General features: G+C 44.3%; 1 protein-coding gene and 1 long non-coding RNA gene across 2 annotated transcripts in view; one reads left to right on the top strand and one right to left on the bottom strand.

Moving 5' to 3' along the window:
• Positions 1–6,261: 6,261 nt before the first annotated feature.
• Positions 6,262–14,671, bottom strand: LOC147754551 (uncharacterized). The gene is made up of 2 exons (XR_015316627.1): positions 9,368–14,671; positions 6,262–9,239 (listed from the first exon to the last, which is right to left on the bottom strand). It is a non-coding gene; the product is annotated as an uncharacterized LOC147754551 (long non-coding RNA).
• The window catches only part of LOC111254383 (uncharacterized), a 45,928-nt gene continuing 32,222 nt past the window's right edge, over positions 9,130–22,835 (top strand). The window contains exon 1 of the mRNA XM_086974379.1: positions 9,130–9,266. Coding sequence (XP_086830505.1) covers positions 9,250–9,266 — 17 coding nt within the window. The 5' untranslated portion in view covers positions 9,130–9,249. The remainder of the gene's footprint in view (positions 9,267–22,835) is intronic.

Below are 22,835 nucleotides of genomic sequence, written 5' to 3'. Positions count from 1 at the left end.
CAGGTCTTTGTGTGGCCTTGTCTTAACATCTTTCAGTTTTCCATTGCTGAATTGTCAGCGACACTGTCTCTCACTGACGAAAACTATGGCTGGACCTACATACGTCGATGAACAAGCTCATTTTACTAACACTTGTTGACGGATTATAGTGGCTAACTGATCACAAATTAGACTATTACGTCCCGGAAACAAGCACATGGCCGTGTACATCCACGTTTAATAGCACAGTTATAGTTTAGTATAATATTATAGATTTAAGTACTGTTCGAGTATGTGTGAGTGAATGCGTTTCTTGCTCCCCCCTGTCAAAAGCCATACTCATAAAAACTGTGTTGCTCTTTCCCGCCTTATCGTTCTCCTGGCCGGAACGTTGCCCCACCTACATGCCTACCTACCTGCCTGCCTACCTGACCTACTCCTAGCACCAGCATCAAGGCACTAACGAACCATTGCCGCCGAAGCCGGCACGGCACCTAACCCGCGTATGTTATTAATATATGTGACTAGGTACAGCCAATTTGTATAGCCCTCTTTGCGAATCAACTACGATAACAGTCTATTAGTGGCTGCTGCTGCTGCCGCTGCGATTGTCGTTACAGGCGTTGGTGTTGCCGGATTCGTCTTTGTCGGTCGCTCGACGCCTTGCCTTGCCTTGCCAGTCGATTGGAGTATTCGTTCATTTCTTATTGATGGCAATACGCTAACACAACGCCGTCGCTCATTAGGTCGTGGCGGACGCATTAAGGCGTGCGTAAGCTTGTGCGTAGGGGTAGCTGTCTGGGTGGCTTGCGTACGTCGTGTACCTGTGATTGCGGATGTGAGGAGTGCTGCCACTGATTGAGCAAAAACAATAAAAAAATGAACTGAGATTAGCGAAGTGAGTTCTGCTGCCGCTGGTAATAGTGGTGTTATTGTTGTAGCAGCTGATGTGGTCGTTTTAGTGGTAGCAGAAGCTGAAGCTTTTAAAATGACGACGGGTCTTGACTGCTGGCCTAGCAATGGTTGCGGCGGCCCTTAAGGACGTTGTTAGTCACTATGAACTAGATGCGCGCACACCCGTGAATAGGACCGCGTGACCCAGCACGACGGTGAAGTGAGGGTGGGGCGGGGATACGACACGGCGGTCTTCAATAGAGACGACTGCAGCAGCGATCACTCCAACACTAATATAAACGCATCGTGAACATGTCATCCGGCCAGAGTCATTTAGATACTGCTGTTTTTGTGGTAGTACTAATAGTCGTAATCATAAAGACTTAATATACACAGGTTAGGATGATAGCCACTGATCTAGAGGATAAGAGCCGTGCAAATCGGCGTGCGATGGCCACACCAGAAGGTCACACTGTTTGTGTGTGTCCCGATGTCTGTGTTTAGCTTGACGCAGTGAATCGTTAGCCTGTAAATGCAGCAGCTGCAGCCATTGTGTGTACTGTGGGCAAAACCACAGGCCAAGCGAGAAAGAGCGGTGTGCATAGACAGATCCTTGACAGGTATAAGTGCCTGTGCACAAGAATACTTATATAGCTGTAGGCTGTCCAGCTGATGCTGCTACCGCACAGACGATCCGGAGGCAGGCCATGCGGCATATGGAGATGTGGTCGTGAAGTCAGCCGCGTGCGTCTTTGTTTCAAGCATGTAAAAGAACGACGTCCTGCTCGATCCTGGCGGTGACGACGAGCTAAATTTCGTGTTTCACGCTCTGATATCTTTCGATTCTCCTTCTCGATTCGTTTTAAGGAACGAATAAGGCACCGCCTATAACGCCAGTGTTTAGGGGTAGACTTGGATACTTTCGTTGTTTTTCCTATATTCCGAAAACGACGAGTTGGATTTTCTAAGGTTCTAAGAAATAAATTGTTTTACAATGCGATTGCAAAAACGCTAACAAAAACACGTGTATCTCTGAACAGGTATTTTGGAGTGAGGGTCATTTTAACCACCCGAATTCACAGATACATATCTATGAACAGCGGCAAAGCTTCTAGTTGCGATGAATGATGTTCTATCTTCTAACTAGAAGTGTATCACCTGTTGTCCATTTTTTAATGTGTTTGCCTATTTGGTGGTGGTAAAAATAACCTTAAATCTTATGTTACGATGGATCATATAATAAAATATCCAGACTGACAAATGAAATATATTGTGAACAGCTCTATATATACATATTTGATTTCTGTCTCCTTGTGTGTTCCGTATTGACAAAAAGATATCGAATTGCTGGACATGGGTAGTTGCAGATAAAGCTGGCCTTGTTTTCGCCTGCCTTTTCCCAAAAAGTTGTCGCACACTCACCAGTGCATTTTGCAGTTAGTTAACTGCAGCAGCGAATTTTGAATTAAACATTTCAATAAGTCGAACACTGTGAAGATAAACAGATGGACGGCGATAAGAACTTGGACGCGAGAGGTCATCGGCACGACTGGCTGATATCTGCTTCGCCAGCTCTTCTGCATTTACAATTTGCCTTTTTTCCTTTACCATGTCTTTAATGCTACCTTTGTTTCATCAACTCCTATTTGGGCGCATCGCTCGAGGTCAACGCAGGCAACGCTGAGCGAGCCGGACAACGCTCGCGGCTACGGAACCGCACCTGTTTACGATTCGAAGCCGAGAACTGCGTGTTTCTATGAATGTGTTTTCCGATATTGGGAAGACCGAAAAACGACAAGAACACATCGGATGTGCAGCAGACGGTAGGTTTAGAAGAAGAGCCGTACTACTTTGCAGAGCCAACATGGCTAGAGGCCGAGTTTTGCCGACATTGACGACACTATCAGAAATGATCATGCTTTGCGATTTCATCATGAGGCAAGAGCAAGAGCTGACCATGCTCTGGTTTAAACAACACCCACAAGGAGATCGACCGTAAAGTATGTATGTATACAATCCCATGTGTCTGTGTTTGTGTGTGTGTGTGTGTATGTACATATCGAAAAGGGTTGTGGTTAAGAGGCATTTATCTTGAGCCGGGGCCGCTTCTTCCTTCCAGAGTCCAATGGGTTTTCTCACAACGGTTCGAAGACTCAGTCCAGAAACAGACAACGTGCGCACGCATATTCTTTTTTCTACTTGGCACGCCAAGTAGAGGCTAAGTCGAAACGTTAATAATGAGGCCCAGCGACGAAAGCGGTAATGCTTGCTGTCATTTTAACCCAGAAGAAAAACTGATTCACATCTTAGGGTTAAATTTTCATTAGTTTCTAGGCACTACACAGGAGCACCTACCAGCTTCTTGTTAGGTTTCCCTACGATGAGAATAAACATTTCGTCGCGTACATTAATACTAATGTTGTCATGTAGGGGGGTTTGTTCGGACCACAACCTGTATTTCAATGTAGCTGCTTGGGGCAAATTTATAGGAAAGTTCCTAAGCGGCCATTGTGCAATTAGGGTGTGGGCCACGGGAGGATTTGTAGTATCACATGGAAGCAACTAATCAATGCAAGCGACGATCGGTTGTCAGATAAAGCTAAATTGGCGAAATGCACGTTGTTGGCTGATGAGATACGGGGTAGAGTTATGTTCGCGTTGAATGATCACGATGCTAGAATCGTTGAAAAGTCATGAAAAGGGAGAAAAAAGGAAATTGTTCTCAGAAGGATGATATTCAACACAGCAGTAGATATCTCTTAAATCTAATTGTTGGCAGAATTTCACATACGAATGTCACGCTAAGTGGTAATGATTCTTCTGTTTGGTACTACTTTTGGAATCAACTCATGTGGTCGTTCTAAGCCTGGTCTAACGCTCTACAAAGGCCAACCGTTGAGTTAGCAGATAGGCCCATTGCAATACGCCTATATTCAGTTAGAGAGATGAACGTAACGGTTCGGTGCTTCTTATAACATGTACTAATTTCGTTGATTGTTTTTCTAAAGAGTTGTTTTTTCGACGCTTATTAATTGCATTACAATTAACTGTAAATGGGAAAAACTGATTCTGGAACTAAATCTTGCTAAGTTAGCATAGTTCTGTAAATAGGTGCAGCCATGCGAGCGAAAAGGTTGTTATGCTAACGACTATTACATATTTGTATGGCGTTTCTATGCAAACGTGCCGCCTCTATCGTGAACAAAAAGACATAGTCTTTCTTATCAGACCCATTTTCACTGTACGCAAACAATGAGATTGGGTAAAAAGCTTTCAGTTTACTATGTGCGACAAATCTGTAGTGACCTTATTAGATTATTTCATATAAATAGCTAGCTATCCTATCTTGACGGATCCGATAGAGTAGCAGACGAGTAACGTAGCGTTTCGCCGCCAATTTTCCACCCACTTACTGCTGTACTGATTGCAAAGTTTCCGCTTTAGCGGCTGTTAACTTGATATGTGGCGGAATAAGTTTGTTGAAACAACAAAGATGGATAGTGGAAAAATACTATCGGGCATATTTCTGATTCGCTGTAAATGATCTAGCGTGAATTCAGTGACAATATTTTCACTATATTTAAGCAGTATGCGTTTAGGTAGTAGGCTATCAACGCTTGAAAAATGTCTAGAGAACTTGCACAGGTAAAGTTTACGCGCGCGGGCTAAATCGATCCCTTCTGCTATAGAAAAAAATAATAATAATAGAAAAAAAAACTGTTTATGACGATATTTAGGAAACATTGATATCATTGACGTTGCTAGCCGGACCTAACACAATGCTGTGTTAGAAAATGATTCTTTAAGAAAATTCGGATATGTTGCTAGATTCTATAAACGCATAGAAGAACGCTTAATTATCGAGAACGTCTTAAAATCGTGAATTGATGTTATCTAAAAGATATAGCTTGTATCGGTATATTTAGCGGTAGCGAGATGTTGAGGTTGAACACCGTAACGTTTCGGGCTCAATCTCTAACTGTTATGGCGGTTCATCTAAATATGCTTAGCGTGTTCGTTCGGCCTAAAGGCTATTTCACTAACGACCTACTACCGGTGAACTGCATCTCTAAAGCTGCCGTTCTTTCTCGTTAATATGATGAAAAGGAAGGGCGAGCATTTTGCTCATAACAAATCTTGCTAATGAGACTCTAACATCTATCCAGTTACTGAACGTAACATTGGACCTTTTGGTTCCGCCTTCAGCTATACAAGATGTATTTGTCATCAATCTTATGTCGTTTCGGCTTTTATTTCGTTGAAAATAACACTTTCATCTCTTTCTGATCTAATACCGGCTATAGGCCTTGCGATCGTTCTATAATTTCAGTGAACTATTCTTCATTCATTGATGTCTTTTCTTCCGTGGATGAGTGTCTGACTGTCTAGCTGAGATGCGCATTGCAGCGTTTGCTGTTATTCCATTATTCATGATGTAAAACAGCATTACGTCGGACGTGCCACATCCCGGGATCCAAGGGCAAGACGTATTCAGGATCCCTCTGTTTGCAACCAATTGCGCAGTAGCAGTTGAGGTGTTGTTCGAAATAGGAATGAGAAAGGCTTAAGGTGCTATTGGCCAATTAGATGTTTCGTCTAAATTCAACTGACTATTGAAATATTGCTATCGATAGCTGAACATTCTATCTCGGTAGGTTTGATACAAACAGTGATAGTGGTTGTTGCATAAATGTCTAGCAGACCGCTACAATAGCAACAAATATCGTATAGGAGGCCTATTGAATAAGGTCGCCAGTTTTTTTTTAATTCGACCGTTACAAAAATGGTGCTTAATTAACGTGTTGGTTTGGAATTAATGAACGCAGTTAGATGTGCTGCTTGGTGTGCTCTAAAGGTAACTTTGGAGAATACCTAAGCCATGCCTAGCTAGCTTGCTGAGCCTAAAAAGTATCTAACTATTTCAAGCTGTCCTGCCTTTTTTCATTCCCAAACTCAGATAGGCTAGACAAATATTACAAATAAATTATCTAAAATTATGTGCGCATCTGTTTATTTCTAGCTAATAAAATATCATCTCACACATGGACGAAACCCAGTGTTTTTCGTTTCGGCTATGCTCCGTCAAATTTCAAGCAACTAACAGAGCCCCACACGACGCTCGCAGTACGAAGTAGTAATACAAACTCAATGGAAACCAAATGCGAAGTTGCCTACCGATATATGATTTGACAATTCTGCATTGTGTTATATAATAGATAGTGCTGGCACGAATATGATGCGTCGATCTGGGGGACTTCGTCCGAATGAACAATGATGAGATTCAAATTATCCTTTAACTTGAAGCCTTGTAAACATCGACGCCTTCAACTTACCCCTTCATCTTACCTTGTCACAATCTTACAACAACGAAAAAATCACACGCTCCAATCAATAACAGTCCCGTGCATAAGGAGACGTTCTTTAAATTAGCATTCAAGTTGCTTACATGCTAGTTTGCCGCGCGTATCATTGTTGAAGTCCATATAGAAGGTGCACAATATGTCAGACATAGTTAAAGGCTCCTAGGTCTTCTTTTTCCACTGTTATTTATTTCATCATGATTGCGTTCCAATTAGGATGAAGACAAGTAACCTTTCCGCAGCACGCAGATTTGTTCATCGACTCAATAACAAACGATGCCGTAGGCGGTCTATGTGAATTGTCAGCATATGTGCCTTCAGAGATCGCAACATAGATACCATCTAAATACAATACGAAATTGCGGTGGTCCTACAGTCATTTTAATCCTGTGATATTATATTGTGAATCTGCGTATGTATATGGAGTGTTTGACTGCTACCTATAAAGGTGAATAAGTGAAGTTTAGACAGAGCGATGAGTATGATGCTAGCCATACTAGGTTTTAGCTTCGTGCCCGTTTTTTTCTGACTCGGTGTTTTTTGTTCATTTTTGCAATTTCCATTTTGAATGCTGCTCGTTAACGCGCTGTTTTGTCGACTAGAGGTCTGCTCCATGGACACAACAGGCTAAATACTTAGCTCAAACAATGCAGAGGAGTCGAGCAAGAAAACAGAGTGTTGTCTTCAGCGTATTATTTAATGCCCGAACTTTTAGCAGAGGACTGAAGTACGTCCAGACATAGACCTCTCCCTCTCAGTGGTTAATAGGCGAACCCGTACTACTGAAGCGTTGCCAAAGCGTCAACTATAGATCAACCGGAAGAGAATATTCTGTCGGTGCGATTGCAGATTTAGTAAACATTTTCCACCAGTGCGGGTCACTTGTCTCTTTGGATTTTTATTTCAGCACTAATATCTGTTCTAAAAGCCTCTTGCTCATGTTATGGTAGAAGACCAGTTCGACTTTCCCATGCACTCCGTTCGATGTTGACATACACCCAGCAGCTATATTCGACTGAGACAATACGAAAATTGTTCCTTCCTATTGATGTTAGTACATGTTTGTTTTTATTTTTTTCGTGCCAAAGTTCTTCTTCCCGGACCCTCACAATGCCAGTCTACCAGTTTGTTTACAGTCGGGACGCGCCTGCATCCGTACCATTGGCTGCAGCGTTCCCAGAGCACATATAACATAATATACAACACAACATTTCGATGGCCTTCAGCACCACATCATATACGAGTACCTAACAATATTTGAGGTACCTTCAGAAACGTCAGATGCATGGATCCACGCCTCATTGCTGGCTATCATTGCTCCATCGTTTAGCGCCGCGCGGCTCGACCAGCCGCCCGTTGCTGCCAGCGAATTACCCTCTCCTAATTCAATTGAACTCTCGCCCAGCATTCGACCCTTTCTCCATATCTGAGTTCGTTCCCTCTTTCAGAGGAGGGACAGTCAACAGAAATAGAGCTATCGAGCACATTGTACCGCGGCGGAGGGAGTTCGCTGCCGCTGCTGCTGGCGACGGTGGGCCGCGCCACCGGCGGCAGAGCACGTCCTATTGTAGTCGGTGGCAGCCTATTCCAGCTGAACTGTGGCTTCTAACGTTGCTGCATTCGCTGCTACAGGCTGTGCTGCTGCCGTTGCTGTTCCGTCGAGATGTGGCGGTTCGCCGGCGACCTTTACTGCTGCCACTGCCGGCAGTTGTCATCGAGTTTGGCGATACTAACGTAATCGTTGTCGGTGTTGTTGAAGAAATTCGCCGCTAGGGCTGCTGCGACGGGTGGTATGCCAGCCGCTGCTACCGGTTCTTCTGCTACTGCTGCTGCTGCCACCGCCGCTACTTCTGGTGCAGCCGCCGCTGGCCTCAGCTACGATCATTAGCGCCGTCGTGCTGTTGTTCGCGCGGGCAGTTGTCTGTTGTTTCACGTTCCTGCCGCTCGCGCTGCTCACTCGCTCTCAGTTCCGTGCTGATAAAAGCAGTGTCAGAGTGGATAGCCAGCTCAATATGTGCGTGCCCGTGTTCCGTTCCGGTCGCGGACGAGAATCGGTCCTTTGATTGGTTTGCTTTTTTTTTACTTGTTGACTTACTACTACTTCACGACACTGTTGAATGGAAGTAGTTGTGTCAAAATACCCCAAGTCAGGTCGGTTGACACCAAGTATCTGTATTCGACGAGCTGTCATCGTGTATTCGATGTACGGTGACGGCGGACAGCCACAAACGGCTTCAAGGACAACGAACTCGACAAACATAAAAAGAAAAAACCAGGGAAATGAGCGCGTACTCAGAGAACACGGAGTCATTAACGGGAACAAAGCTGTACGCTCGACGACTACTACAAGGCGCTGCAATGAATATCTGCCTATAGCCAACCAACATCTGCTTCGTTCATCTGTCGAAAATTTCGGAAGGTTCGAGAGAAACACGGGACGAATGCTGTCATCGACATTGGAGGCTGTACCCCTATAGAGACTATGCTCTGTGCTATGCGATATTAGTTGCAGTAAAGGCATAAACACTACTGCAAGCTGTGTAAACAAAACACTGAGGGCCTTGTGGGACTTCGTAGACCGTTTTTGCGAGTTCAACAGGATGCACGAATAGATGTGCTTTAACTACCCTCCCGCTTTTCTTCGTTGTGCTATTTGTTGTCTATGGTCTATTCCGCTCTCTTTGCAATTGTTCATTGATAGTGACCAGTCCTATTGAACGTTGAGCGCACCAAACCGCTGTGTCACTCTATTGTCATCATCGCCACTGAAAATTGTCCAATTATGTGAAGATCGACTCTGTGAACGGGTCCGCCTTCCTTGCTTTTTTTTTTTTCGTTAGCTGAAAAGCGAACGAGCTCTTTTGTTTACTATTAGAAAAACTTTCCTTTCTGAGTCCTTGTTCATCTTCAGTCATCGTATGTAAATATTGGTGCAGGAACTGACGGGTCTGCAGCGATCGTCGAAAGAAGAAATTGCCCCACTCCACTGAAGTTCATCCGACGACTCTAAAACGACATGGCCATCCACAAACGGTGAGTGACAGATCGATTACTTAAGTACTATAGGTAGACACAATGGTACGCAAACTGCATATGTCTAAGCTGTGCTTAGACTAAAACAGTAAACAACTAACCTGATAAGATGATCAGCGGGAATCTCTACAGAAGTGCTAGGTACAAGTCGGTCGCAAGTGGAAATCTGTGGGAACAGCTCGTTAAAGAAATAAATATATCTATACATAAATGTAACTGAATAAATTCAGTGATTATAACATCGACTTTTGTCGAAAAAAGGCGGCTTTATCAGATCGTAGTCAGAGGCGTCTGATTCACTTGCCAGCTTCCAATAGCCATTTAGGAGATCCAAATCAATTGATTTGTAAAACAAATCATCTTGAATAGCGCGATCTTGGGCGTTATCGAAGTGCCCCTTCGAACTCGGGTAGTTCTAAAAGAAGCGTTCTTCTATGAAGTTCCACCCACCAGGACGGCACGAATCTGTTTCAGCATCTAGCAGATTTACTAAGAAGATGGGAGCGGGCTATTCGATAATCTCTGTACTTCGAAATTCGGTGTAAACGATACATTAGTAAGGCGAATTAATATTAAGTTTGGAGCGTTAGTGGCCGAATAATCGTCATCACCTGGCCTGCAGATCAAATAGTTTATGTGTACTTGAGTCGTGTTTAAGAAGGAAGTGCTACTTCGCTCGGAGACTTGTGGGTGTTTATTTTTCTTTTTTTCTATATTAAACTGAAACAAACTTCGTCCCCCCCCCCCTCAACAGTTTTATTCATTACCTAACAATGCAGTCATCGTCAATACGTTGCCTTTTCCTCTATCCCATTCATTATTCCTGAACTAGAATAGGACTTATCGTATCAACGTAGGGAATGGCCTGTTCGCTTCCTGGTTGTTTTGCGCAACAGCTCCTCCGTAGTGTTACGCCTCGTCGCACAATTGCCATCTATATCTAACGTAGCGAGAAAAGCTCGATGAGAATACTCCGATCCGAACAAGCGCACGCGTCCAAGGAGTACTACAAAACGACGCTACCTTACAACCAGCAACATCATCACGAAGTCGTGTGTTTGCGTATGTCTGTATAAGCAGAAGTCCAGCTTGCTATTCGTTTTTGTTTTATCGTTAAGTCATTATTATTGTTTTACAGTCAGCGGTAAACTGTTCTGTGGCCGTGGTAACGTTGACGGTGTCAGACATCGTGCCGGTTGCACTGTCACCTCCCGCAGCTGATAGCGCCCTTTGCTGGATACGTCGTTGTTGGCCACTGTTTCTATTGTAACATTATTCTATGGAACTAAATAGCGTACGCTGTTTGCTGCCCCTCTTCCTCGCGGTCAGGCTCGTTCATTCGCTGGCAGCAGTGAGTATGTGTCAAGTTGTCTCCACGGTGTTGTCCCAAAGTCAGCTTCTGGCAGGTACAGCAGCTCGTCAGCCCCCATCGCGATAATAGCAACGGTGGCAGCAGTGGTTTTGCTATACAAACGGTAATACAGGTTTTCAAGCAAGAGACGCCATATGAAACCAACAAAAGGCGGCAAGAACACCGGCAGAACCCTTCGGACCACTCCCGCTGCCACCGCCTCTGAAGTCGTCAACTAACCTGTGGTAAAACTAATGCCGCTAATGGCGGACATGCAGTTGTTACCAGCCGCTTCCGTTACGACGCGCAGTGCGTTTGCCTGGATGTCTAGCTATCTCGGCGTGGCGGGGTCGAGTATCCGTACCGGCAGTGACGATCCGATCATCGTATCAGTCGGGGTGGCACAGGAACTAGTTCTAGCGGGCAGGCGCAATGTCTTACGTATCTATGATATTGTCACTGCAGCAACGTAGCTATCGCGAAGCAGCAGCGAAGAGAGACGGCAAATAGCAGACAGATTGGTCCGTCAATGAGTGCGTAAATAGGGACCGCTAGTTGCTGTTACCAGTGCAGGCCATGCTATAATATTCAAGCTCCTTTTCAAATTGACTTCGCCTTCTGTTGTATCAGTCGAATTCCCATGATGCAGGTAGTTATTCGAAATAGTTACCGCTGTTACTCTTTTTCGTGATGATGATAATGCTGTCGTTGTTCTCAGTGTTCTTTAGTCCTCCAGCGAGTATTACGTTTGTAAGAGAATTCGTCTGACCCTTGTCTGTGGCCAGATCGCTGTCGTTGACGTTATGTCGACCGGTGTCTGCCACCAGCAATGGCAATGGCAAAGACGCCGCCGCTTGTTATTGTCTACATGCGATGATCGCGGCGTAAGCGATGCTGTTGAAGCCAGCAGAGGTGACGGTGGCGCCAGCGGCGGAAGTAAGGCAACATTGTCGTCATCGTTCCAGTGAATGCACAGTGTAATGTCGCATTGTTTGTACTGAAGCTTGTGGTTGTCGCAACGATTGCCACTCGATACGACAAAAACAGGGACAGATAACAGATACAAGTGTAGACAGAACGAGGCTCTATGGAAGGACGGACGGAACAACTGCCGCCGCAGGCACACCATCGATACACCAATAACGACGACAACGATATAACAGCAGACAACATCGGCGGTAATAGCAGCGATACCTTTAGACGCGGATTTAGGCGCTGCTAACAGAAATTATAGTGGGAAGCGCGAATTTCAAATCGAAGTAGTGTCACGTGGAGTTCTGTTCATTGTCATCCGGTGCTGTTTGCACTAGCGGCACAGTGGTAGCTGCAGAAGCAACAGTGGCGGTGTATGTAGGGAAAACGCGCGCGCATAAGATGACTCGACAGAAACAAAATTGTCAGTCGTCGCTCTCTGGCCATCGATTTCCGAGTTGAGACGGTTGGACGACCACGCAACTGCCCCCGCTTCTATATAGCTTTTTCTACCGTTAGATCCTCTGTTGATCATGGTCTAAAGACACGGAGAAACCAAGCGACTAATGGTGTCGATTGGCATCAACGGCAATCTAACAGACTATACAATATCATTTGCATTTTTTTTCCATAGTATGTAGAGGGCTAGGAATTAACGCCGTTACTCTGTGACTGCAGTCCACTTTGACTGCTAGACGCCTGCGCACCTTCGCGTAATAATACATTTGTTGTATTTCAATAGATCCATTGGTGCTTACAACCAGTTGAATCTATCGAAATAGGTCCAGCAGCTAGGTCGAAACCGTGTACCCTTAGCAAATTCTTATTAAGACAATGTGGGAACTCTAGCCCAACTGTGTTTGTTCGCTATTTGATAGAAATTAGCTAATGAAAATGGATGAAGCCGCGTCTTTAGGGGTAACGTTGGCTGGGTGTGATCGCAAGTATTGCATGTTGCCGTGAAGATATCTTGGAAAGGCTTAACATTTCTCAATGAATCTCTGCTCTCTACAAACGTTCAATTTCTATTCTTTTCGGGGTCTACTTTTTTGCATCCGTTTAGACGATCCTGAGAGTTGCTCACCCGCAATGCTGTCCACATATATTGTACTATCGATAGTATTGTCAAACGTGGCTAAGACCAGCCATCTTTTTGCCAGCGTTTGTCAAACAGGTAACAGGTTCGCAGTGCCGATTTAGTCAATGCTCCCTTAGTATCACCTCCAACGGTTCGACCGCAGCGCTCGCAAAGAACACCACAGTTAGAATAACAGCGATAACCACCTTCCGTACAGCAGCACGAGAAGTAGCGTCGTCAACGTTCAGATATACAGACAATAGCCGAGCAAAATGTTCCTGTGTAAGGAAATCGCTTAACCCGGCCGTAGGCGTCGCGCGAATATCCGACCCCCTTGCTTCATGCGTCCTACTACAGTAACGTTAGCTCATACATGCGCTTTTAGACAACATGGAGAGACCTATAGACGAGAGAATGCGCGACCATTTCTAGTCATCGTTATCTATCGTTCCGATGCTATAAGCAATGTTCATGCAGAGCGACCAAAGTGATGTCCCTGTCACAGTGCCGTATTATCTGTTCTGTTGAAACGTTAGCCGCTTGCCGTCCTCCCAGTTTGGTATCCTTTAACGCTGCCCCTGTTGCCGCCATCTCTGTCTGGTTACTTCTGACGCTCGGCCTTCCATAACGGCAGCGCTCCTGTACGGCTACGCTCAACGATCGGCCGTCCCTCGTTCTGACTAAACGTCGTTAGCTCTTCTGCGACGTGTGTCATGAAACGCCACCACCAATGGCAAAATACGCAAGTCTCTCGATGTCATTACAGGAAAACAGCACAGCAGTCCGTGTAGCATATAATGTACAGTCTTAAGCGATAACGATGAAGGTGCGGGTTACCGCGACACGACGAAGAATACTGCAAAGCATGCACGTGCTATCATGCACGATTATTGAAGACACGTCATAACATGATATGGAAGAGGGGATTGTTAGCTGCATCCTGTTTCGCAGAGGAATCGAAAGTTGCGCCTACAGAACTTCGAGTGCAAGTTGATCTGAAGTAACGCGAAAGCAAGCAGGGTCCGATGTGACGATTAGAAGGATTGGAAAGAAAACTGCGTCAGTGAATAAGGAGATGATACGCTGTGATGATAAGATAAGGCAACACGATAAAGCCACTGAAGGGAATAAAAAATCTTAAAAAAAGAACAGTATATAAAATATGAATGCTCAACTCTTTTTCATCGAAATAGTCTTGGGAAGCGTTTGTGATCTGTCCTGTGACGGTCGTGTATTATTCTGCATATTGTAAAACGTACAGGATACGTAAAGATGTAAAAATCGACTGTATTTTTCGTTTTCTCTTTAACTCATTGCTTGACAGCAGTGGCCAGCAGACGACAAAATAGCATGATGAACGCATATGCGAGTGAAGCTTTATAAAATCAGCCAGTTTAGCGTGAAGCCCAAACAATTGATTTATGATGGATTTCGATCGTAAGCTCATATATCAATACTGAGCATAATAATAACAAGAATGGTGATCATTATCATATAATGCATAGTTTGGCTGCATAAACCCTCCGATATATCAAAGCTCTAAGAAGATGATGGCAGACATCTATTCAACTATTTATCCAGCGTATGCTTTGTCGGCATATAGCGTTTTTTTTTTTGCGATTTAGCCGACTACGTTCACACTAGGCACTCACCCTTACATGTACACATACAGCCAGACGGGGCCTCATATGTTGAGTGGATCGCAGAAGACACAGATGGCCACGCCTCCTCTTCAACCCTCAATATTAGCTGAGTGGAAGTACAGTTACCGAAGATGTAAAACTATTAAAAACTTATAGCAAGCGTTAACTATTCGTGTATTATTATGGTAGTGATGACAGTGGTAAGCCGGGACTTCGCGTGTGCAGACTCATATTTGTGTTGTACATTTAAGCAAGAGGCGCTGGCGACAGCCATAGAAGCGGTAAGAAGAGCAGCGGGGGCAGTCGACTTGGCTATGGACGGATGGTCACGGGCGTAATAATAAGCGCAGGCTACCGGACGTTTCAGTTCAGCTAGACTGGCCGTATGGTAACGTAACATCGATGATTACATTCAAGGGCTGACCACGCGTCTGCACAGAGGCGAACGTTTGTTCATTGGACTTGATGTATATATATATATATATAGCGATTCTGTTGTGAACTTCGCAAACGGACAGGTCGGAAATGGCTTACTTCGCTTCCGAGTGAAACCGGGTAACCCGCTGACGTTCTGGGTCGCTAAGGCTAATCGTCGCTTATATTGAATTGCCTAAGCAGTCGATGGATGCTGCGATAAGAAGCTGTTAGAGGCTGTTTGGTCAAACAGCTAGCCAAAAGCGCCTTATTTTAGACGCGTATCTAAAACTACATTCGATTATAATGAAGCTATGTATATAGCGAGTGATAGAAGATATCGGTAGTATGAGCTATCTGTCTAAGCAAGTAAGGGGAAATATCCTATTGAAGAGGGTTAATACTTGAGTATATCTGAATGGAAGAATGCATCGACGTCAAAAGTGACACGGAAGCAAATTGACGGATTAAAGCATTGACGAAGTTCAATGATAATTAACTTAATAATAAGTGTTTATTAGCCTTGAGAATCTCTATTCGAACGAAGAGTGCACCGACATTGCTAACACCCGTGTGCGGTTTTGCAGTTTCCTAATGACGATTATAGCTGGGTCAGTCTATGAACTTAGTTCTAGAGGCCATCGCTAATGCTGTGATTCGTTCTCACTTCCTTACTTCAGAGCCTCGTATTTATCTTTGAGACATATAGATCCCATGAATGACGATTTAGTGTCGGAGCTTCTCACCGGTATGAGTTTTTCGCTGCTGAGTATGCAGCAGCTCGTAGAAATATTTTTGCAAACTATAGCGTTTTAATAATTTACCAGATTGAACTTAAGCGACACGCCTAATGTCGACGTAACACGTAGGCAAATCTGAGGGCAGCTGAGTTTTTCGGGTAAACAGAATTCATTTCTAACCAGGGGAAATCTTATTTAACTGGATCCGTTCAGTGAAGTATACCACTGAATTGAGGCCTCAACTGAACTTCGAATAACGCAGATTTGTTTATTCAGTATATAACAGTTTACGGTACAGACATATTACTAGATACCTAGTCGATATAATTGCGAAGCAATCTAGCAACAGATCACTGAACCACTTACGTGTAAGAACGCGAAAAGTCATTTCGCGTCGTTGAACACCATATACAACCGAAAGATTTACAGTTAGATGCTGATCTCCTGTTGCAATACGAGAAAACACTTGTAGAACTTTTGGCGCCTGGGCTTTTTCTGTAGTCACCATTATTACCTGGCCCGTGTTCGAGATTTTCAGATAACGTTTGTTGAATTATTTTTAATCGTTCTATGATGTGCAATGAACAATAATAATAGCAGCTACTAGTCCGGGGCAACTCAGTGGTAAAAAGTCGATTAGACAAGTTTACAGAAAAGTAATGGCCGCGCCACGACCGACCGATCGACCGCCTGGACCAGCACACTTATTCAACTTTATCTTTATTTCCTTTATATGAGAAAATATTGTTTCATTATTGTGATCGGTAAGCCTGCTTCACGCTTTTGTCTTTTTGTTCCTACAGCAGCATGTGCCTACGCAGAGGGTCTTATGATCCGCTGTTTTAGCCGATAATGCTTGGCCACCGGCCGTTACTTGATGATGATCAATGCTGCTGTTCCCTAAATCAAGATGCTGAAGAAGGAATGAAGCGCCGGCTGAGACGGATGCGTTCCATAGCTAACCAGCACAAACCGTTTGAAACATTAGCGGCGACTTCAGGGTTCCATCTAAACCCTAATACGTCGTCATGCTTGTCGCTAAGATCTAGATTTATGTGTTCTTATATATGAGGGAAATCGAGAAAGGCTCGTCCACCGGAAGGGATCGGTGGCCGAATTTGGATAGCTAAACAACTGCGGCAGCGGCAGCGATACCGTCGGAGTTGATCAGTTAATTGTATCATCCGGTGCAAGACACCATCAGCTAGATTCTACAATTAGGTATCAAACACATTGCAAACCAAGAAGAGAAATTAGATGGTCGTGACAGATTAAATCATATTTCATAAGCAATGTACGCGTCGAGTTCTATTCGCGCATTCATATTCTTCTTGAGGGTTTTCTATAAAGTACACATGTATAGCCCACTAGGTCCATCAAAGATTTCTGTTTGTTCGCTCTATGGGTCCCCGCTTAATAATTAATATACCTGTTTCATCTTACGCCGGTGGAGAGATCAGTTGGAGAACACCTCGAATTTTATGGACGGGACCTCGACTTATCTTTTTCTTCTGCTTCCGTTCAGACCTAATCTCTGTCGACCCACCCCAGCGATATTTGTCAGTCCACCCCCTCGGTCCTATACTAGTTTCGTTACCGATAATGGAGTCTCACGAAACCATCGCAGCTGCTGCTGCTGCTGCTGCTGTCGTTCTACCGTTGCCTTTTCCAAGTCGCCTGCCCGCCGCTGTTGTGCTGTGGACACAGCTGGCGTCGTCGTACGTGCATTGTCCATACGCTAGGGCCTTCCGTTGCTTGTGTGGAACGACCGTCTTGGATAAGGCTGAGCGAAGGATGAGAATGAGATGCAGACGCGACGCGAACCCTGTGATATGTACATCAGCGACAAAGCGGCACGTCGGTTCGCCTCGCGGCGTCGATGAGGACTGTCCGTTACGCGGTGCCAGAAGCAGCGAAAAAGACGGGAAGAGAGAAAGAGTGAGCGAGCATGAACGCCCGATTGTTCAGAAAAAAACACAAAAGCCGTTCATTGTCAGGCGAAGAAAAAGATGCACAACAGTCGACGCGATGCGGCGAGGATTCGTCATTCATAATCATTACAGCGGTAAGCCAGCAAACAGTGCCAGTGAAAACGTGGTCACGCCGTTATTTTGGACGCCCGGCTAGCTAATACGAGTGCAACAGCAACGGCAACATACGCCTTATTGTTGTCGTTGTCACTAGCGGTGGCGGTGGCGGTGGCGCTGTTCGCAATGGCAAAACGACGGAAAATACGACACAGGCCGTCGCAACCCAAACAGCCGGACCAAATAGTAATAGTAAACAGTCTGAACTGGACTAACGCCGGTGCACCGGCCGCGGGGACAACTTAAGCGCCGACATTCTATTACTGCTAAACTATCCCGAGAACAACTAGCGCGACCGTGGTGAACCGAATCAATAAGCATCACCAACCGCTGTTTACAGCCATCGTAAGTTGACAATAGTGCCACTAAACAATTTATATATATATATATATACATAATATGTGTATATATATATATACATATGCTGTTGATGATATTAATAGTGAAACGGTGATGACCTAGCTCTGCCGAAGCAGCAGCATGTACTGGTCATTACGGACATACATCGTAGTCGGCAAAATAGAGTCACGGTTCAAAGCAGACGTTGTCTTCGGCCACTCTGCGATTCGAGAGTCGTGGATTCTCACACCTGTATTATTATTCAGCGTACTTCGCTGGTTAATCCAGTTTTTCCATAACTGACCATCGCCAATAGCTGCTTCCTGTGACCGAGCGGGGAACAGGGAAAAATAGAAGCAGAGGTTGAGTTCGCGACTAGAGACGATGTACGCCCCTTCCAAATGAAGAAGCAACAAAGTGCCCTCATGTAGTCCGATGATCAGATAATTTTTGTAATGGTGCCTATGTAGATTCGGGGCACTACAACTAGTAGTAAAAACATTCAGGCGTCGCACAAACCATTTATATATCATGCTAGCCGTGGCTATGCGATGAGCAGCAAACCACTCTCTGTCTGGCAGTTCGGGGTCTAGTTCTACTCCAGGTTGTTACAGACGTTCACTACAGACGTTAGCCCACGCTCAGGCCGGACTGTAAAGACTACGCGGAAAATTATCGCATGACAAAGGAAGCACGAGTTACGTAAATATCAATCACGACAGCAACGTGAAGTGACTTTTACGTTAGTATTAGTAGACATACGCATAATAATGAAAGCTCTCTAGAGAGACTAGGTGACAAGAAGTCTTTTATGTTTCCACGGGGAACGCCTTTGAATCGAGGTGGCATCTGTTGCTGTTCCATTATTGTCATAATCTCCTAGTAGCTACTCATTTGACATAGTCGGAGTGACCAAGATGACGGGCCCTGAAACCCCAGATAGGAACCCTGAAAAACTGTGCTTGTTAGCGTCGCCATGTAGGCGGATCAAGCGATGGGTTTGATGAGAAATGTGGGAGGAACAGCGCATTACCCTGATTTAGAGATATCCTCTGGAATAACCGTTTACCCTGTTGTTATAGAGTGAAATAAATTAAGCATGTGTGCGTTCGCGTGTGTAACGCATCAGAAATGCAGAAACGATCCTAGTCAACCAACCAGCCAGCCAGTCAGTCGAGCCGGTTGAACTACGAAAGAAGAAAAACGCGGCTTGTTAGAATTATGGGAATGTTAGAAGTAGTATAGCCGAATACAGGCGCAAGGAAGTCAAATAAGGTTACTAGATGGATTTGCGTGGGAGTTAGAGGTGGTAAACGAAAGGTAAAAGAAGGTGGGTGGGCAACTTCACGAATGCTTCATGGCGTGGCCGCATTACCAAGCAACGAATTTTAACGAGTTGCTGGCGTGAGGGGCATTGTTTAACACTGTTTTCATAGCAGTGAAAACGCACGCTGTCATTAGAACGCCAACTAACAGGTGCTATAATTATAAAAACAAAAAAAAGCCTCGTAATGCATTTAAATTTGGGCTTAACCTAAAAAGGTAAACATTGATGTTACTGAGGCATTGTCATCGAAAGGGTTGATCGCAGTTAGAACAAGCTTATGCCATTGTGAAAATAGAATTACGTTTGGCTTGATCGTATCGTTTTGCTTGTTCCCTTTGCAAATGAAATACTTTAGCCAATATTAAAACTCTGTTTGAAAATAAGAAAGCTCCTGCTGATTTGTTGAATGGCTGCTTAATTGGTCACTTATAATTATAGACGTGCGGTACAAGGCTAGGCGCGTCGCTCGTTTACTCTCATTCATTAAACTATGCTAAACGTTTCTTCGAAAACCGTCGAGTAATAATAGGCCACCGTCAGGCCACTGGAAACATAAGCTTTCAATTGGTTTGAAACAGGAGAAGTAATTTTCGCCCCATATATTGTATCTATTTATAGATTGAATCAATTGTGTGACGCACTCTTGCCTCGGTATCAGCCCTAATCATCGATCTTCTGAGATGATCGAAGCAACAACACAGACCTCTATTGCTACGGCTAGCTATCAAAAAGTACACATGTTATTTTGATCTAGAAAGCAAACAGCTTGTATCTATGTTAGGTTTTCTGATTCGTTTTTGAAAATGTTGTCCCCTGTTATACAGTGGTTCAACAGCAACTACAAAAGGAACTGGACCAGCAGCAGACGGCCAAATGACGCCAGTCGTCTGCGCAGGCTTCAGAACGACATCAGGATACAGACCAATGATTTTCGATACCGTCCATTGAACCGTTTGTTCTTTGTTGTTTCGTAAGTTCCAGCTATACGTATGCTATTGAAAGTAACGGCGATATTTTTTACGTGTCATTTTGCTTGCTTAAGTGGACCAAGTCGTGCTCTCATTGTAGCCTTTACCCTTCATGATATTGTTTGCCCTTACTTCTTACCACTCGATCGATGAACTTGATTATATTGTAATCATAGTACATTACTATAGTATACGATAAGGCTCGGAATATACACACGCCTGCCTGAGCGTACAGCACTACGCAGACGAACGACCGTGGATGGCTTCTTTTCGCTTCTTTGGTATACAGTTTATAATAGAAAACAAACAAAATAATAATTATTATTGTACCTGTGTTCTTTTGGAGATTATCTCCGATAAACCAATGGCCTGCTGTTGCCGTAAATTATCTGCGGCTCGCTGTCCTGTTCCTGTTTGTCCATACTGTATAAATCTGTCTTCAATGGTACTTTCCTAACGCTACGACTACTTGCTCTTTTTGGGTGCTCCTTCTAAGACAAATAACTTTACTCTCCTTGTTGGTGCTACCAGTGCCGATACACGATACGAAAGTTATTTATTTTTGGGCCGATTTATCCGTTCATCTTCATCAGCATCGTCATCACGGTGGGGGGTTGGTTTTCGTTAGATGCTGACGTGTCTGGTGGTTATTCTATTTACTCCGCTGATCGCCAGCTTGTATTGCTGCTGATGTACGTTTCTGCTGGTTTTTTTCCCCTATTTTCGGATCACGCTTCCCTCTATATGGGCTGTACATTGTATGCATAATATTAGACAGTTGGGTGCAACGATCTGTCACCCATCGTTGTAATGTTGATGGGGGAACCCCAAGACTAGATGATTACGGTACAACCCTAAATGGGAACTAGGTTAATGGTGTTAGATTAACTATTAAACAAGCATACATATTCGAAGCGGTACGTGTGGGATGGACATGTAACGGGCTACTAGTTTGAAATTGGACAATGAGGATTTATGAAAATGCGGATTGGCCAATCCTCATGAACTATCGATCGTTCTCTTTTGTTGGTGTGACTGCTGCTAGAAATTAATAATAACAGCTTTTTCTATTGACAAATGACTAGGGCATTTTTTAGAATTGGCTAGGTCAGCCGACGTTGGGTCGACCGAAAATAACACGGACTATGCCAAGTCCATCTCTGACAAATTGGCAGTCATCTCTTCTGCGGAAATCCTGTATTATTTATTCGTTGTAAACTAATCTACGAGTACACCTAACTGTAGGTAACGTGTGTGCATCTACTTTATATTGTAGGATCTGACTGGTCCAATTATATAACTATGAAACATAGTTTATATGTACAGAAGATGATTTCGCTGGTGTTTATTATATGTGCGTATTATCAAATGGCTATAGAAATACGCACGCTAGATTCTGTCTTCCAGTATACCTACCTGTAACGGTCTATTATAGTTTATAACAGGCTTTGTGTATCAATATATTAAACTACCGAGCGCAGGGTCAGCGTTGTCTGGTGGTCACCCGGCATGAGCCAGATTCGATAGAACGACCAGGTTGAACAACGCAAGCCCAATCTACAAAGAATTATTCATGACATATTCTCCCGTATATGCGAGACCCCCCTATTGTGCTCGTCTTTGATTGCGGTGCCACTGGGTTTCGAGCCGTACCACAATAGTATAGATCGGCGCCAGCTGCGATTCATTAGTTTGTTGTTGTGGATCGGAGTACCATCCGATTTGCTATATTGCTGTTGAGCTTCTGATAGCGTATCTACTAACTGGATCCGGCAGTACGGGCGTTGCTTCTTTGTCGAACGCTATTGATTTGTTGACAGTCTCAATCAGGAAAGATGAATGCGGTATTACATTCAAATCGCCGCAGACAGTAATTGCTATTATTATTATTATCATTATTGAACTTCAAGCGATTTCATTTGTCTCATTCTAGGTAGCCTTACTATTTTCTCCCTTAAACCTGCTAAGCTCTGACACTGTCAAAACAAAGATCAGCCCCCAATCGAGACGTGAGTCTTAGTCAAATGTCCCTAGACACACACATTAATTTTGACGCTTTTTGCAATGTACTATACTTATCTCGGAAATCGATGCTCTGGTAACTCTATAACCGTAAGCCCACCCGTGATAAAGCAGACTGGCTCGTACGTACGAGACGGGACGTTTCGATCTCGTGTTCTTCCTACGATAATTCTGCTCGATAGACATCGCTGCTTTTGCTAAAACAATTACCTTACTGCTATGAATGTACTATTTTACGAGGCCTATTTTGTTGTTCGACTGTTCTTATTGTTGTTGAGCCAGCATCAGCTAGCTTAGGATGCGAATTAACGAGTGTCGGCAAAGGCGGCTGCGTTTATGGTGACGGTCCTCTGTTCATTCGCGACGTAGCGCTTTGTTTGTTCGCACTTCGGCTACTTCGGAAGCAGCAGCCGGACGATGAAGCTACGAGCCCACAGAGATGCTAAACGAGCAGGCAAAAGGACCACGGACCAGTCACCGCTAGCCCTGAGCCCGTACTGAAACACTTAGTCGAAAGTCTCACTCTGGCGGTCGTGCTGATGACGCTGTTGTGTATGCTGGCTTAAATAACCGATCGATGTCTTTGCTATTCCACTATGGTCGAGTGAGATTCTAGAGACCTGACGCT

This window comes from Varroa destructor, unplaced genomic scaffold, assembly GCF_002443255.2.
Source record: "Varroa destructor unplaced genomic scaffold, Vdes_3.0 BEIS01000007.1, whole genome shotgun sequence".
Lineage (NCBI taxonomy): Eukaryota > Metazoa > Arthropoda > Arachnida > Mesostigmata > Varroidae > Varroa > Varroa destructor.
The sequence above is the reverse complement of the archived record's forward strand: the minus strand, read 5'-3'. Positions and strand labels throughout refer to the sequence as shown.